This window comes from Rhinolophus ferrumequinum, chromosome 17, assembly GCF_004115265.2.
Source record: "Rhinolophus ferrumequinum isolate MPI-CBG mRhiFer1 chromosome 17, mRhiFer1_v1.p, whole genome shotgun sequence".
Lineage (NCBI taxonomy): Eukaryota > Metazoa > Chordata > Mammalia > Chiroptera > Rhinolophidae > Rhinolophus > Rhinolophus ferrumequinum.
Genome location: NC_046300.1, coordinates 35,095,157 through 35,113,643, shown reverse-complemented (window position 1 = coordinate 35,113,643; position 18,487 = coordinate 35,095,157). Strand labels below are relative to the sequence as shown.

Here is an 18,487-nt window from a genome sequence, read left to right as displayed (position 1 = left end):
AAGAAGAAGAAGTGACTAGTCAAAACAAGGAGGGACCCTGCAGAGAGGGATTTGGGAAACATCAAAGAACCCAGTGTTACATATTTTACCAAACACCACTGTTTGTAGAAAGTATTTCTTGTTTCTCCTGCTTCAATGGAGTTAACTGTCTGGGAGAAAAGGGGTAGATTTCACTTTCTGGAAAAAGAGCCAGCCCGTCTATCTGGCCTGAGCTGAAGCCTGAGGGTCTAGGTTTCCACTGGGCTGCAGAAGCCTTTGGAGGATGGCTGAGAATCCTACACTGAGAGGCAGCATGTCTCAGTAGGAATGTATTTAAAGCTAGTCTCGCATCACTGCGTGTGTGTGTGTGTGTGTGTGTGTGTGTGTGTGTGTGTTGGGCGGAGGGATAGAAGGTTGAATCTTCTATTTGTGGCCCAAGGTGAGGGGAGAGAGGAAAGCTTTGACAGGATTCCTCCCTACAGATCCCCTAGGAACACTCCAAGTCAAGGGAGAGCTATAGGTCATGTCATCTTAAAGACATGGCCTTCAAGTCCTCTTGCTTAGTCCTGAAATGAGGCCTCAGAAGCCTTCCATGGTGGTGAAGGATGCACTGGACCCCAAAGAGCAAACAGAGGCTGAATGCCACCTTTGCTTTAGTGTGACCTTGGGCAGATCCCTTATACTCTCTGAACCTAATCACACACTAACTCTTGACCAATCAATCCATATGTGTTTACTGAAACCCTACTGTGTGCTACGCCCTATATGTGAGGTTATGGTACAAAACGTTCACAGACGTCTACCCTGGGGAGCTCAAAGTGTGCACGGGAGGTGTGTGCCTGTACAACAGACACACAAACCAGTGTCTAAGAAGGCTGGTGGAGATGCAGCCCCTGGGCCAAGATAGGGACTTGGGAGGACACTGCTCTCTCCACAATCATGAGGAAATCAAATGGCATAATATATTGTATATTACTGTACTCTACATGCATAAAGGACTGTCTGGTACAGAAACCCAGGTACCCCTGTCCATCTCTTCAGCTTCTAGAAGAGAAAGAATGGCCAGGTGCACACCTGTACAATGAATACGAGGCATTGTCCAGAACACTTGACCTGAAGGCCCTCAGAAGCAGGAAGAACATCTTTCTACCTAGGGCCCCCAAGACCTCAGCAGACCTCCTCTGTAGGATCTCCGACGGCTGTACATAGGACTCCTACCCTAGACTGGAGCAGGTTGTACATTCCCAGGTCCTGTTCATGGCATGTCTGGCCCAGGTAATCTCTCAGAGAAAGGATCTCCATAGGTCTTCCTACTGAAATATCCATACACGCGGCCCATGCCCTCCTCGAGCAAGCTCAAAGGTGTTTGCTTTCACCAGAGTGCACAGTCTAAGCCAATAAGAGTTTTCTTGAAGTCACTGATCCTAGGACACACTTCAGTCATTGGCACAACGGAAGAATTGACCCTACTCAGGCAAGGCCTCGCTCTGGTACATCATTATAATTGCTACAGACTCAGATCCTCAACCGTCCCCAACCCATGCAGGCGTGGGCACGGACATGGCTGATGTCATGAGAGCCCCGCGCAGGCCGTTTCACTGGTCACGGGCACAAAGGCTGCCCTTCACTCACAGGGGGAGCGAAGTCTCACCTCACAGGCAAGTTCCCCTTTGTTGGCCAGCAGACAGCATCCTCTTTTGGGGGGACTGAGAGGCCTTCTATCTCTGCTCACTGAGCATTGGCAGGGCTTGGTGGTGACCATGGCTTCCCACCTGTGCGTGTCTGGCCGAGAAAAGCCAGGCTGCACCATGCTTCATGCCCCTATACAGCTGCATGTCGGCCTCACTCCACACCGTTGAGCATCACTTATTGCTATTTTCAAAGTGAGCAGAGCTCAGAGGTTACCCAGAGGAGTCGCACAAAAGGCCATCTTGGGCATCTCATGCAAGTGTAAGCCCATAGCCACAGGGCAGGGGTGGGGGGCAGCCCCCCATTACTACCATTGCCCTGACCTCTCTATTCTCTCTACAGAATAGGGACAGAGGACAGAGGGACGTTTGTGTCCAAGTGGCCCTGTGGCCCTCTACCTCTCAGCTGCCATGAGACAAACCACTCTTCTTGATGTGGCTGCAGAGTCAGAACACTCTTGATTAAGTGAGACAGAGATGGTCTCTGGCACAGGCCGGAAGGAATCCTGGCCGTTCCACAGGCTGACTTCAGACTACAGCCTGCTCTTTCTCTGCAAAGTCATCCATGATCATTTATCCACTGGGGAGTCCAACTCCATATCATAACAGTTCTCAGGTGTCTGGCTCCAACTGGGCACTTCACAGCCAATTGTGTGGAAAGTTTCTCAGTTGACCAGACACACAGCTTTCAAAATAAATCACTACAAAATGCTGGCGTCCTGGTCCTATGCCACACATAATTCACACAGCATGGACATGCCCAAACGATAATACTCATTTCTGTCCACTTCACCCAACTTCCCACACAATTCAGAAGCCCTCTTGGCAGGGATCCCCAGCACCTCTCTGCATACTTCCAATTAGAGGGAGATCACTAATTACTCAGGCAGCTTTTGATCTCTTGAACAGTGTTCAGAGTCTACACTTACACTAAGTTGAAAGTAGCTTCCTTCTAAATCTCTGATGACAGTCGAAGACCCCTGGGGCCCGTGGTCTTTGTCACACCCAATTGAAACCCTCAGGGATATGTGTCACTGCATCCACATTGTTGCATCCACATCTGTTACCAAACCAGGGGATCAGGAAGCTCATAGTCCTGGTTTGGAAAAGGTTGGTTGGTACCAGGTTTCCAATATGGCAGCTGAAAGATCAGCAAAGGTGGGAGGGGGTGGAGCCTGGAATCCCACCCACTGTAATGGAGTTGAGTGCAGATTCTGAACCTAGAGAGGGTCAATGATCAGTAACAGGGGGTACAGTGGGCAGATATGGGTTCCAGGAATAACTGGCAGTGATGACCTTGAAAGGTGACTGCAGAGAGGATGCTGGCCAGAGGTTTAGAGGTGAGTTACATCCCAGACCCCACTATGGGCTTAGGTTTGGCCTCTTGTGTCAGAATTGGATCAGGATCTGATATTGAGTTACAGAAATAAAAATGGAGCGACTGGAGGAACTGGGACCCTAGTCCCATCTAAGGACCACCTGTGAGGAGCTGGGTGGGGCATCAAGACTGTCTGTACACATGACACACAGATTTGTGATCACATTGTAGGGGGTAGAGACAACGCAGTGACGGTGTCAGAATTCAGCCAACCTAGGATGGCTCTCCAGAAGCATTTGCTCTAAATTACTCCTTTCCCCTGTGCATATATTCTGTTCTTATCTTGTACTACACAATTTACATATGACTTAAGACTTACCTCTGGAACATTATTCATAACAATCAAAACAAAGACACCAATTTACTGAGCACTTATCACATGCCTGACACTGAGTGAGGTATTTTACATACATCCTCACAAGTGGCACAATAATAAATAGTACCTTGATTTTATGGCAAAGAAACAGAAGTTCAGAGAGGTAAATAAAACTACCCAGGGCCACACTGCAAGGGAGGGGTGGAGCCAAGAGTCAACCCTTGTCTATCTGAGCCCAACAACAGGTCTCTTCCCACTGACTCTTGACAGTGTTGGGCACCTATTGTTTAAGACCATGGAGGCAGTAAAAAGAATACCAAATCAGCATGTCAAGAGCATCCAGTCTAGTGGACAGAGAGCCCTATACCTGAATAACTAACCTGTGTAGAGCATTCAGAGTGCAAGCAAGGCCTCTTCCTTCCAGGGGATGAGGTGAGATTCTGGCAGAGGACAGAGGACCCAGGCACACTCACTCCCCCTTGTCTTCTCCTTTGAGGAGGAGAATTGGAGCGGGGAAGATTTAAAAACCCTGAGCTACAGATGCCGTCAGGTTCCAGCATCCATCCCAGACCAAGCCTTCCTAGGACCAGAGCCTGCAAATTTGCTATTAGTACCATTGCCCGAAGACGACCAAGGAGCTCTCATGACAATAGAAGGTCCTAAAACCAACGGGTGGAGAACTTTGTTCTGATCTTCGAAACAGAGAGTAGATTAAATGAATACATTTTACCTGAATTCCCTCCTACTTCTGAAACTTCATAGTGAAATCAGTGCTTTGTGAGCCTCAAAGAAAGAGTGACAAGAACCAGCCTATCTGTAAGCGCAAGTCAAGCCAAAGGACGTTGTTTCTTTTTCTACAAGTTTATGAGCTTGCGGAGAACAAGAACAAGAATAGCATACCGAGAGTTCAACAATGGTAACTGGAAAACTACACAGATACACGTATATCACAGGAAGAAATGTTAGCTAAATGATAATGCCAGCACTTGGATTTTAGCAACTTTGAAAATAACATTAAAGTAGGCAACCTGGTAAACAATGCCAATAATAGTAATAAAATAACACAGCTTACTTTCATTGACTATTTCCTGTATGCTGAACACTATTCTAAATAGAATTACTACATTTAATACCCTTGACAACACAGTGAGGCTGACACACACACTCTACCTATTTTATGGATGAGAAAATGGAGACTCAGAAAAGCCATGTCAGTTGCCCCATGTCACACAACTGGCAAGTGGCAGGGCAGGACTTGAACCCAGGCATAGGCTCCAGAGCCCATACTCCTAACAATTATGCTAATACTTCTCACTTGAAAGATGATAAAAATTGGTATTCAAAGTGATATATACCTCAAAGAACACTGTGCCTAACCCACAAGGCAAAATTTCTGAAGTCATATTTGTAAGTGCAAAAAAGGAGAGGCCCAAATGCGGCATTTCCTAACGGGACAAACAAAAATGCTGGATGTTTAGTGGCCCAAAAAGTCTGGTAGGAGCCCACGGTGTGAGGGCTGCAACCAAAGTAAACAATCAAATGTATCCTAGTTACGGGAGACAATCCCTCACGTTTCCACTGAACTCTGCTCCAGGAAGAGACTTACCCGTTTCATTCTGGCTGCCATAATTTGAGAGTTGTATTGATAAACGTGAGGGATTCAGAAAAGACGAGTCAGGACAGTGGGGCTCAGGAAATCATGTACTTTGGGGAATAGATAACACAACAGATGATTTGCCTAAAGTAGGTGATTAAGAAGAGATGAGAAAATTGCCCTTAAACATTAGAACAGCCAGCCTGCAGAACACTTGTCCTCAATGATGGACCAAAAGTAAGTAGGGGAGAAAGGCAGTGCCCAATCCAAGGTCCAGAAGATCTCACCTACACTGATGGATGCTGGCTGCCTAGCAATGGAATAGAGCTGCCCTGCAAAATATATCAGCTGTCTGTCATCACAGACTTTCAGAAAAATAGATGTGGAATGACTGACCGCCTCTTAGGGTTGTTGTAGAGAAAAAGCAGACATTGGGGAAGTTTGGGTGGTAGGACCTAGAAGGCTGCTCTGAATGTTAACAAGTGTGACTCCCAATGCTCTTATGATGAAATGCTGAAATGGAAACGCCAGAGCAGGTGCCCAGCTATTAGCTTAAAACTTAGAGCGATAGGATGCCTCCTAAGGGTTATACCCACTTGGGTCAAACAACTGTGAAAAGAAATTGTAGATTATAGAAGTGTGAAAGCTTGTGTACACAGGCAACACTGACCTTTCTTGAAACAGTAGTGACAGTTACAAATAGCTTTCAGCTTGCAGTCACACTCCCTCAATTCTGCATCCAGGTGTATAAACCATCCAAATCCAGGCACTCTGAGAAACAACTTGCCCTACGACGCTTGTTCATCTGTGACCCTTGTCTAAATTTCACCTCAAGGAAAACACCGATCCTCTACCTCTCAGAAGCACAAATGACATATTTTTATGTGCAACATGGACCACGTCTCAGGGTAAAGTCAAGGAGCTCTGTTATCTACAGAACAAGACACAACAGTATATCTTTTACTAAAGCCCTAGTCCTCAGTGGGTAAAGCCTACTTCAGGTAAAGCTGCCCTTTTTCAATAGGTTGCACCTCCTAGATCAATAGAGGCACGTGCTTTTGAAGAAGTCTGCCTTTGAAAAGTTGTAAAACTCATCCCCAAAGTGCAGTGTACTCCCCAGTGTATAATACTGAGTCTTGAGCTGGGTGGAGCGTTCGCCACCCTGAGGGGCCTTCCTGTCCTAGTGCCCTGAAGGGCCGCTCCCTGCAGTGCAGCCCCAGAGGCTCTCGCTTGGCCTATTTCCTGCTAGGACGGTAGAAGACCCTCTGAGGGGGGAGGCCCATCACCCATTTATAATCCCTTCCCACCTGATCCTCCATCTGAGTTCAGGTGAAGGGTCCTCACCAGTCACTTTCCTTCTGCCTCAATTTCTCCCTCAGCCCTCCCTGAGCCCACCGACTCCAGCCAGGTCACGCTCCCTGATCTCTACTCTCTTTCCCCCGTCACTGCTCCCAGCCCCAGCTGATAGAGGTCTCCACACTGTCCCAACCACCCAAAAGTGAGAATAAACTGGAAACCAAGCTGGAGCTGGTGAGAGTCGTTCTGAGAACTAGTGAGACCTTCCCTTGAAACACTCAAACAAACACATATGTACAGGCACTCATATCACATCCCACCCCTCCTCTAATCTCTCCCTGTCCCCCCTCCCTCTGTCTCTGTCTGTCTGTCTCTCTCTCTTCTACCCCTCCATCCTCTCCAGCCAAACCTGGCACACAGGACAGTGACGGGGAGGGGCAGGCCCTCTGGTTCCAGTCTGGAGGAATTCATTCAATGGCCTCTCTCCCCAGGAGTCATAAAGCAGAGGACAGAGAAACATGACCTAATTCTCAAGCAATGTTCTAAAACTTGAGCTTGCTTCAGAATCACCTGGAGGTCTTGTTGAAATTCAGATTGCTATCTCCCACCCACCATCACCAGAGCTTCTCATTTAGTACGTCTAGGGAGGCGGCTGAGAACGGTATTTCCATGTTCCTAGTGATGTTGAGGCTGCTTGTCTGGGGCCTGCATTTAAAAATCATTGCTGTAAAGAAAAAATACAGAGCATCACTGGCAATCTTGATGAGCATGACCCACAAGGAACCAAGACCAGCAGGAAAAGGTCTATGAGCTGATGTCCCTACAGGCTTTTCACACTGTCCCAAAGGCCATCAGGCCTGGCCACAGAGGACTTCCTTCTTCTGTCATCCCAAGGCCCTTTCCACGCTCTGGGCCTTGGTGCCCTCTTCTACATTCTGGGTAAAGCCACCGTGATCCTGGGCAGACCATCCAAGGAGCATGACCCTGCTCCACAGAGACAACCCTACTGCCCTGGGGCAGTTGGGATGAAAGAGGAGGCCAGTTGTCAGCCCCTAAAAGGATGAAACATAAGCTTCAACCAGATAAACTGGCATACGCAGCGGTGGGAGAGGGAAGAATAGGTTCTCATCCTTCTTTGTGGGAGGCAGATTCAGGAGTGAGCATAACAGCAAATCAGCATCACGGTCATGACCTTCTGCACCATCCTCTAAGAACTACCAAGTTCAGCTCCCAGTATGTGTGAGGTCAGAGCATTGGAGGTAGACAAGCCTGAGTTCTCACCTCGAGGCTTCACTGGCATTTCACTATTGAATTCTCACAACCTCCTAATTCGGTTCCTCCATGCCCAGTTCTGCTGATGAGAAGTCTTGTTTGCAGAGGCTGTACATGCCCAGGTCACACCCAAGCCCCTGCCTTGCCACTTAGCTTCTATGCCTTTCTGTGTGAGTCAGGAGGGAGGTCAGGGGTAATCCCTGGGGGACGCCAGTGGGCTGGCTGGCATCGTACCCCCTCATGTAAGGGGACAGCAGGAGAGCCCAGGGGACAAGACGATGACCTCTGGAGCCCCTACTTCCTCCTCTTTCTATGATCAAAACTGCAGAGGGAAACTCATTGCATGTTAAAAAAAAAGATATAAAGAAATAAGCCAAGCACTGGCTTGTCTCTGTGATCCATCAAAGTCTTTCCCAGGTGGGTGACAGAAAAAGGGTTTTTGTGGTCAGAAATGTAACAAGGTAATTATTTTTACACCAGTCCTTCTGCATAGTTTTTCACAGACAGCAATTTTATAAGGCATAATTATCTATTTTCACCTGCTTCATAAATTCCTCCTTCCCATTTCGTCTCCCAGTAAACTAGAAACTATTTAAAACGGAAGACACACATTTCAGTACTTGGTTTCACATTGCTGTGCACTTCCTCATGTGTCCCTGGCTGCTCCCTCTCTCCGCCTGACCCTGTCACGCTGCCAGTGGCATAAGACCCTCCTGTGGAAAGAAGCGTGTCTGACCCTGAGGTGTCACTATGTCCCTGCTCCCTGAGAACTTAAAGCCAGTCTTGTCTGTCACTGCTGCTACCCAGCTTCTCAGTCCCGGAGGAGAAGGCCCCAGGGCAGCTGGACTCTTCAGATGCTCGGTCTGCAGCTCCCCACTCCTCCCACACCACATCTGGTCACAGCGGCCATGACCTTCCCGTTGTTTTCACAAGGGCATTCCGGCCAAGGGGAATGCGGAGTCCGGGGCCACACAATGGATTCTGCTGTGATGGTCACGGACCATGTCAACCTGGACTCCCCCTGAGGGTATCACTTTTATTTTTAGATCTCCAACATCCTATCGTGATGGAAGCTTCCATGTCTGCTGCAGTCTTCACACTTTCCAGAGATATAACCAAAAGCAAGTTCTGACACCAATTGAGAGTTTGCTATGAACCAGGCATGGTGCCAAAGATTCTATAAGACTATTTTGCTTAATCCTCATCACAACCCAGAGAGGCACACATTATCATGAGGTCGTGAGAATAAAAACGACAGAATGCAAGAAAGTTATGCAATTAGCCCAAGGTCACAGAGAAAGTAAGAGACATTAAAACTTTTGGCTGGGAAGTGCCAAAGCTCATCGTACAAGCACTACAATCAATCGGAGAGTCAATAAGCTCTCCCAGAACCCACCAAGAATGGGGCAGTTTGGGCACGGCAGGACTCCCCAGGGAGCTTCCAGCTCTCTGCGCGGTAGCCCAGGGAGGCAGTAGGAGGAAGAAGGTGACAAGTCCCTCTGCGGAAGCTCAGTAAGCCCGACGTTCAGAGCCAGCTCCTCAGCGCCCACCCATCACAGACCCTCCTGCCGAGTGGGCCGCACCTTCCCTTTGACCTCTCTTGTCTCCTGCTCTAAGTGGCCCTTGGGTAACTCCTCACGAAAGGCGAACCCCACTCTTCACATAGCCTGGCTTCATTCAGAGAGTTCTGTTAGCAGGGAGAGGTGGGGGTCAACTGTGACCTGCCTCTAGCTGTCTCCCAAACTCCCACCTCATCCTGTCCATGGCTAAGGCTGTCACTTTTTCTTTGAGGGCCTCCCTGACCTGCTGCACTGTGCATCCTAACCCCTGACATCAGCCTTCTCGATCGTCTCTCTTTGCAGAGCCTGCGGGGGACAAGGCCTCCTCTTGAATATGAACAGGTATTGGCCATGGCTGGGCAAGGAGGTGGTCAGCCAGGCATTCAAGCAGCAGATCCAGAACTCCAGGCAGAGGTGCCAAAGAAGAAGGAAGAAGGGGGCTGGGTGTCTACAAAGCAGCAGCAATGACATCGTCACGCTCAGATACCGAGCTCACTACGCCCCCTCCTCCAGTTACACTTGGAGCCCCAACCAGCGCTTTTGACACTGCCTTGGGGGGGCACACAAATACCTGCTGAGTCACAAACTTTGTCAAGGACAAGACTGGACGCAGAGGGCTTCCAAGGCATCTCAGAGGTCAAGGGGATCCCAGGCTCTCCCAGAAGAGCACAAACAAAAATGAAGAAATGTTTACACAAGGCTACAAAAGTTATCATGCATCGCGAATGCTTAATTTAGAATAAGTGAACATTTTTAACACTATAGAAACACAATGAATATCTATGTGCTGGTCCCAAGAGATTAATGGAATTCATTAAACAATGTTAGTTTTCAGTGTACTATAAGTATTTTAGCCTTGTTAAAGAGCACATTTTGAACTGTAAGATTTTTTATAAAATGTTCAGTGTTGTCAGTGAAAGAGTATGACTGTTGATATAGTCTCATTGAAAGATGATGGCAATAGGCCAAACCTGAGGTCTTTCTAGACTTGAAGGCCAGGGATTTTGGACACTCCTGACACTGTCCCTTTTCCCCATGTCCACACGACCTGGACACTCTAGGTGCCCACTGTCCTGCACATTTTAGAAAGACACAGCTCCTCTTTACCTAGGTCTTCCCACTGCCACACCGGACCATGATTGGTTCCTGATTGGATGGATGCAGGACGGCACTTGCAAAGTGAAAAGCACCTGGGCCATCCCCACCTCATCCGGCCTCTCTCAGGCTGGGCTGGGCTTGTGTCCAGCTGTCCTGCTCCAGTTGTGGAACCAGCCAGGGCCCCCAAAGCCACGGTGTAGGGCTGTGGCTGGCCTCAACAGCTCCAGATATGCTCCTGGTATCTGAAAAATTATTTACTGTGGTGATGTGCAATGTCTTTTTAAGAGAACAGATGGTAACTCCAATTAGAATGCTTTAAAAGGAAACCCTAATGAGATTATAAAAAGCCAACAAATTGACTTTTTCATACAGTACTTCCTTGGTACACAATAAATCAAATATATAATGAGGCTCAATAAAATAGTAGGTCTATTTACACTTGTTTTGCCTAGCATTGTGCCGCAGCCCAGCCGAGCTTCTGGGACCCTCACCAAGTGCTTGCCCCTGCAGGCCGAGGCTGGACAATTCATCAATGAGCTGCTATCTCACTGATGGAGCCTGACCACCACAGACAAGTGTGCCTTTGACTTAACGATTTCTAGTCTGACCCTAGCACTCTATATCTGGGGAGGTAAGAGCATAGGTCTATGCAAAGGGTGTGGTGACGCATATAGGCCTGTGTAGCACTCACCCATACTCTGAGCAAGGTGGGGACATGATGGTAGGACCACAGGGCGTGAGGAAGGTGTGCCTAACCTCAGAGCTAGCTGGGCCAGAGACAGGAGAGAAAAGCCCGTGAGACCTGATTTTAATGAGGTGGACTCGGGATATGGATAGGTAGGGAGGACTGAGGGTCTACAATTTCAGCCTGGAGACTTTGGGACATTCCTATTTCTTCCAGGAATCAGTCCTTCTGGTCCAAGCACATCAGGTTAGATGGCTGAAGATAAACCTTGAGAGGTCCATAGGAGGATTGCTATATGGCAAGGAGGACAGCCCCGCCTCAGGATTCTGAACATTTGGTCATTGGTGCACCTTCTCTCTAAGTGATCTTATCCAGGGGCTGGACAGATCTATAGGGTATATCTGCTGAAGTGGGAGGCTCGGAGGCACAGGCTCCTATTGTGTGTGTTTAGTTGATTTGCACAGAGAGCTTAGTCGGTAAGAGGGGGTTCACAAGCAGAAATGGAAGGGAATGTTTTCAGGGGGGAAACTGTGAGACCCTCGGTATACGCTTTGGCAATCATGGAGACCAGTCCTTAGGACATTCAGGCAGTGGTGATATAGCATCCTTCAGTGACTTCTAAAGTACATTAAACAATGTTTCTCGGGCTCATAGAGACCCAAAGGGGAACCTCTGAAATCAGTAGAGAAGATATTGCAACAGAAAGACAGGGACTCTAGTCAGCAGAAATGGAATCACTTCTGTTCATATCAACCCACCAGAGAGGGAGATCTGGGGAAAATCAGTTTACAAGAGGATGAGCTTTTCCTCAGTTCAAATCCATAAACATTGATCGACCTCAGGACCTTGATCTAGAAGACACTTTCATTCCTCTTCTTTACCCAGCAAAGGTTACATACACTGCAAGGCCAGAATTAAGAAATTCTACTCAAAGCTAAGTCACACTTTTGTCCATCAAACTGCAAATATGTATGAAACATTCCCTCTGTACCCTTCTATTCTGGGGGTGCATGGAAGGGACTTGGGACAGGAGGTGAAGGGAAGGTCCCTCTTCACAGGGAGCCAAGCAACAGCATCCAACGCAGAATAAAGTTCTAACATAATTAGAGGCTAAACTGGAGCATTGACTTTGGCCTACAATGGAAATACTGAAAAGAAAAATCGCCCATGCTTTAGGGATGCAATACTTAGGGAGGGAGAAGCATGTTCTCTAAAGTGCTGTTTAGGGAGAGTAGTGCTTCCTGCTGCCACACAATTATGGGGGGAAAGACTGGGAAGAAATTTTTGCTTCCCCCATCCCTACCCAGGAAGTGGAGTCACTCCCTCCCCACTTTTGTTAGGATGACTGCTCTTCCTTCTAAAGCAGAGGATGGGATAATGGTGGAGCTGCTGCATTAGCCCCAACTCCTAGAATATATGCCTCAGAGATGCCCACTGTGGCTAGGACTCCGGTCTTGTCATTTGGTAGGGGCACAGACACTGCACCATACTAGGCACTGCAAGAGACACAGGGAGATGGATATATGGTCCTGACACACATTTGGCAACTGAGATGAGAAGGCAAGTACAAAATAATTGAGCAATTAATAAAATTATGAGATTTCTGAGGAGAGCCTGGTCACAGAGATACAGGAAGCCAGGTGAAAAGAGGATATTCTCAGCTGACGAGACCAAGAAAGCTTCTTGGAGGAGGTGACTGGAAGATTTGCTAGGAATTGTAATATTCTAATGGATCTTGATTTTGCACTCAAAGAACTCATCAGGTTGGCAGGAGTTGTCTTGCTTTGGTGGGAAGAAGATTCTCCCATCTGGGAGGAGAAGGTAAGAAAGAACAATCTTGACCTTGTGCAAATAAGCCGAGAGAGAGGCCCTCCTGCCTGCCCCACACAGGAGCTGTCCGTTTCAGCACCAGAGCGAGCATTTCTGTCTAGTACAGCAATTGGAAAATGGTGTCTTAGTCTCCTCTGCCCCAGGCCCATCACGTGCACTGTCAGCAAACCACACTCCCCAGCCCAGAGCCTTTACTATACACTTACTAGTGCATGCCACTTCCGGGGGGTCAAAATCTGCTCGGTAGTAGCCGGTCCGGCAGGTGCAGATGGGAGATGCCTCTGAAGGGGATCGGCTGTTGGAGGGGCAGTGGGAGCAGCCCTCAGCTTCCTGGCTGGCCTTGAACATCCCTGCAGGGCAGGCTGGAACACAAAGAGACCATCTGAGAATTAATGGATGAATGGCAGTCAGAGGTCCTTCCCTTGCACTGGAAAACGAAAGATTCTGCCCCCCTAAAATGGACATTGAGATAGCCCCTTACACAAAGCGAGCATTTAAGATTGAGTAAACCCCCACTTAACACTTCGAATTCTTCAAACATTCTTAGTGAAAAATACCTTCCTGGTACCCATGGCCTCTCTCACTTGAACAATATGAATAATATTCTTCCTTTTCAGGGGTGTTGAGAGATTTGAGAAAATGAATATAATGTGTAGCTCAGCGCCTGGGATCTAAGTGCTCTATAAATGGTTATCCCCTCCCTTTTCTACCTGGTTAACAGCCAGGGTCTTACCCTGAGCCATCCACTGCAGGAACCTTGCCTAATGTCCTTGGATGGAAAAGGGTCCTGGTTGACAATGAACCAGACCCATGGTTCTTAAATGTCGTGTTGCAGCACACGAGGGACACTGTGAGCTGTGTTAACAAGCACTTGTTATGAGTGATGGGAAAGGATTGAAATGCATGCGTGATTCTTTAAAAAGAAATTAAAGGGATTTCAAGGTTACTGTGTGAACAACATTATTCTTCCTTAATTGCATTTTGAAATGCTGTAGAGGGTGGGGCAAAAAAAAAAAGATAGCTTTGCAGGCACTGAACCAGAGAATGTGTCATGCACTTGGTGTTATCTGTCATGTACATGACTGTGGAGAAGGTTGGGAGAGTCTGGCACAGCCTGATGCCACTAGAGTTACTCTCACATAGAAGGCGCTTCCTCGTAATTCCCTATATGGTCAGGTTGTGAAGATCCATGTCCCAAAAAGTCCAATTCCAGCCCATCCTTTGGGCTTTCACCATGCCTCATCTACAGAGACCCTCTACTTCAGACATCAGCCTCGTCCTTGCTGTTTCCTCAAAATATTGCTCCTGCTTGCTCTACTTCCCCGAGGCCCTTCCTCACCATCTCAGCTCCTGATTCTTCCTGTCCCCAGGAAACCTGCTCTAGCTCATCCCCCTTTGAGACCGGGTAAAACTGCCTGTACAGTCAATTCATTCGGCTTTCTTCCATTCCTCACTAATTCATTCAACAAACATATACTGTGACTCTTCTGGGGACCTGATCCAGGGCATGTAGAGAACACAGCCTGCCTTCAAGGAGCTCTTGATCCAGTGTCCTCACACAATTATACTGCCACGTGATCACTGCTGTAACAGAAGTGCCACTACAATGGCTTCTACGTATACAAAGCTCATCTTCCCAAACATATAGTTCCCTCCTGGAAAGTGCAGAGCATTCTTTAATAATATTAGCGGCCACCATCTGTTAACATTCTTGTTAAGTGCTTCACCTGCATTACTCTGTGGGGTAGCTATTAGTACCTCCATTTTGCTAATGAGGAAATTGGGACATGAAGAGGCTCAAGAAGTTGCTCAGGATCACACTGTGAGAGAAACGATGCTGATGACATACACATAACTATCTGGAAAACATCCCCAGCTTGTCCGCTAAGACAAGAAGAAAGGACTCCTTCCTGTGCTGGGGAAGTGTTCTCACTTCTTTGCTCACTTAAAGGGAGGTACTTCAGTCACTCCGGAAGTGCCTTGGGGTGGGAGCTCATCTTGGATAGGAGGCAATTATTTCTGAAATGGAATGTGCTGGAACGGCATAAACCCAGAGTGATCCACGGCATCCACCTTCTTTGCAACAGGTTAACACCTGTTACTTACAAAAGGGTTCTAAGACCAGATATTTTTAAAATGTGGATTTAAAAGGTTAATCGCATTTTTATTACAGAATTTCTCAGAACTTCCAGAAATGGGATATAGAATGCTATATTTTCTCCCTGAGAAGCCCTACTTTGTAGAGCATTCTCTGGGATTCAACTCTCATTGAACACACTGGGATACATGTTGTCTAGATGATCCAATAAGGTTTTTCAAGATTTGTGTTATAACCCATGTAAAAATGCACCACTTGCTGACCCATCTTAGCACATTCAAAAGAAACGTCTCTGTAGAAAGAAAAATTTAAATCTTTACTAAAGACTCAACAAATAAAACAACAAAGGGAAAACCATGAATGACATGCCCAAAGTATCCTAGAATTTGGTGTAGTGATCTATTTTTCCAAGCCCACTCAAGATCATGTCTCCCTCTATTTCTTTCCTCCACTCTCTCTTTCTCCTTTCCATATCTCTTCGTTGTCTCCTGTAGGAAGCCCTTGGTCCTTTCCTCTGTAAATCACCCAGCATTGCTGGCCCCCGTTCAATTCTTGTGCTGAAGTACACAGAGAAATCCCAAGCCTGTGCTGTCCAAACACAGCAGAAGCTCTTCCCCTGGAAAGTAGGGAAGGGGAAAGTGTTGCCTCTCATGCATTCATCTGGTCCCTTCCACACTGTAATTTTCTTAATGTATCAGTCCAAGAGGAACAAAGTGTTTTCACTTTCTTTCCAGCACTTAAAAGCCTCTTTGCTTTATATTTAATAAGTTAACAGCATAAACAATCATCTTGATATCCATAAGTGATGAAAGAATTTAGAAAGTGCCTTCCTAGGATTTCTGATGAAGAAAGACAGAACTGAGGGTCGGGAAGTCTCTGGACTCTAAGGTGGCCACAGGGGAGGAAATGGAGAATAGCAAGTCCAAGCTGGACTTTAAGGAGAGACGCTCACAAAAGATTGGGGAGAGAGGTCCAGGGAGAGGGTATGATTCTATCCTCCCCAAGGCAGGAAGCACCAGGCAGTGGTCAGACACTCCAGGGTCTGATTCCTGTCTCTGCTGGTTGCTGGATGATCACTGGCAAGTTATGTAATCCCTCAGCACCTCAACTTGCTCATCTGTAAAAAGGATCTACAAAAAATAAATTTACACTTGTCACAACAACTCCCACAGGTCCATAGAATTTGACAAACTTAAATATGAAAATGTTTAATGGTAGCCCTACCATTAATAGGACTAAATAATGCTAATTCTTCCTCACCCCCACTTACCCACTCCCTTTTGGAAAACAAGTTTTCTTTGCAGGGTCTTTTAGAATTCAGGGGTAGAATATAAGTTTTGAGTCCCAAAGCAGACAAATAAATCCTGAAACCAAATGGAAAAATATGTTTCTGCACAGATTGTCTTATATATTAGTTGAATCATTATGCCTATAAAAATATTTTACCTAAAATTACCCAATGGATGAATCTTCTTAATATTCAGATTTCATAAGTTAATATTTTAATAAAATCGGTGTCTAGGCATTCCCTAATTTATAAAGAAGTAGCATTCCTAGGTTGATTTATTAAACTTTTAGATTGTAAATTATGAGCAAACTTATGAGCAAACTTACGCTCTATTTTCTCACAGAATCAATGCTTTAAGTAAGGATTAAAATGCCAGGCTAGTCCACAAAGCCATTTTAACTCATCTTGTATCAGACACCACTAATAAGGAATAGAAGTTAACAACAGTGTGATTTTACTAAAAATTTAACACAGGAAAATAAATAAAAATATGCCATCCCTTGAGAAAAAGCAACTTGAATTAGAGGTAATACGTGGGTAGATTCTGACAAAGAATGTATATAGTCCAAGAAAAGCCAAAGCAAATGGCCCGGGTAAGTCACCTGAGTATGTAAAGATGCTGGGAGTAACACGGGAGAGCATGGTGGGGACTCTGGCATCCTGGAGACTGCACATCTGCTGAAAGGCTCTACGGTTTCAGAAATTAGTGATTATAAACTGTGATCGCCTAACCAAACACGTACTCATACTTAAAAGCAATTTCGAGGTTGATAACACAGTTCTTTGCTTCAGGATCATTTCAAAACTCAGGGGTTGCCTTTCTCTTGAGACTGAATTACACTCAGCTCCGTCACTAGCATTACAAGCCCCTCCTTCAACAAACATTCATTGAAGATCTACCCTGAGCCAGGCACCATGCTAGCAAAATAGAGCAGAGTGCAGGTGGGGGTCAGCCGTTAGGAAGCACCCTTCCTGGTGAGGGAGGCCGAGGATGGAACGCTGACTCCTCCGAGATACTGGGATCTCTGCTACGCTTGCGTGCGAACGGGGACACTGGTCAGGGAGGATGGGCACCACGTTGGAGTCCATTGTTATGAGATGAGGACCATAAGAAACATTTTCTTGTGGTGACTAGGAGGTGAGATTCAGAAGGAGAAGCAAAGACAAAGCAAGTAGGGAAGAGGTAGAAGAATAGGAGAGGTAGGAAGGGAAATTAGGTCAGAGAGTGCCCAGCCCAGAATCTCAGCGGAAATGGTTTCCTTACTATTCCAGTGGGTGGGTGGAGAGGGAAGAGACTCAGCTGCTTCGCTGTGTATTCATATTCATATTCACACAGACCGTTGTGAGCAGGCCACCTGTAACGTGGAGGGCTGTAGGTTTCTGATACCAGTGCTGCCCACCATTGCTTTGTTTTCTTAAGAAAAGGGGGTTCACTTTCCTCCGTTGCAGTTCAGACAGGTGATAAATGGAGTTTTTTTTGGGGGGGGAGGGCACCCTCACACACACACTTCTTTCCCTACCCCTGACTTTGGCAGAGAGGAAGAGACCAGACCTGAGTACCCCATCCCTAAGCATGTGTGTATTTTCCATTCCCCAGGCAAAACATACAGATTTCTCTCCTTCCAGTGACAAGGGACTATACATGTGACCTCTAGCTGATATCCAGAAGGTCACCTTGAAATGCCCATCCAACTTCTCAGTGCCTCAATGAGGTAACAAATTACCTTGTGCTTACAATGCTCTTGAGAAACGACGCCCCTCCCGTTGCTGAACGCAGTCTTCCAGTGACACTAAATCCATCACCTACAGTACTATTACTTTATAAAGAAACAGATTAAGTGTCTCATAAACAGTGCAGTGATTGAGATAATGGAAAGCGCCTCTCGTGCCCATCTGCAGCACCAGGTTATAAAGCATTTCCAAGCAGCCAGGAAGAGGAAATTAATAGAAGCAAGAGGGAATAACCACTTTTATGCAATTTCCTCAGGAGATAGTGGACCATCTAATCTTTATTGGAGCCCTTTAACCTGTCACTCAGCACTCACCAGAGCCTCTTTAGCGCTCACAATTTTTCTTGATATCGAAGGAAGATAAAATGAAAACCTCAAAACACGATTGTATAATTTTCATATGTGGAGGGTGCACGTGGCTTCTGCCCCTCCCCCCTCAATTGAAGGCTCAGAAAACAACGTTTTTATGCAGCAGAAATGTGGGAGAGCTTAACGATTCCCAGCATACGGTCCAGAGGGTCACAGCTACTCTGCAGGAAGGAAATCTCTCCTTGCATTTTTAATGTGATTCTTCCCTCCATTGCCACCTCCTGTCCTTGCTCTTTCTTTTTAATAATCTGATTACTTCTCCTGATCTAATTTTTCTCCCCCAAATGAGTTTCGAAAGGTTTATGCC

At 46.6% G+C, this 18,487-nt stretch overlaps 1 protein-coding gene across 2 annotated transcripts in view; it reads right to left on the bottom strand.

The window, feature by feature from the left end:
* The window catches only part of EPHB1 (EPH receptor B1), a 424,621-nt gene that overhangs the window by 125,989 nt on the left and 280,145 nt on the right, over positions 1-18,487 (bottom strand). For both annotated transcript variants that reach the window (XM_033133086.1, XM_033133087.1), the window contains one exon: positions 12,902-13,057. In XM_033133086.1, the coding sequence (XP_032988977.1) occupies positions 12,902-13,057 (156 nt within the window). The remainder of the gene's footprint in view (positions 1-12,901; positions 13,058-18,487) is intronic.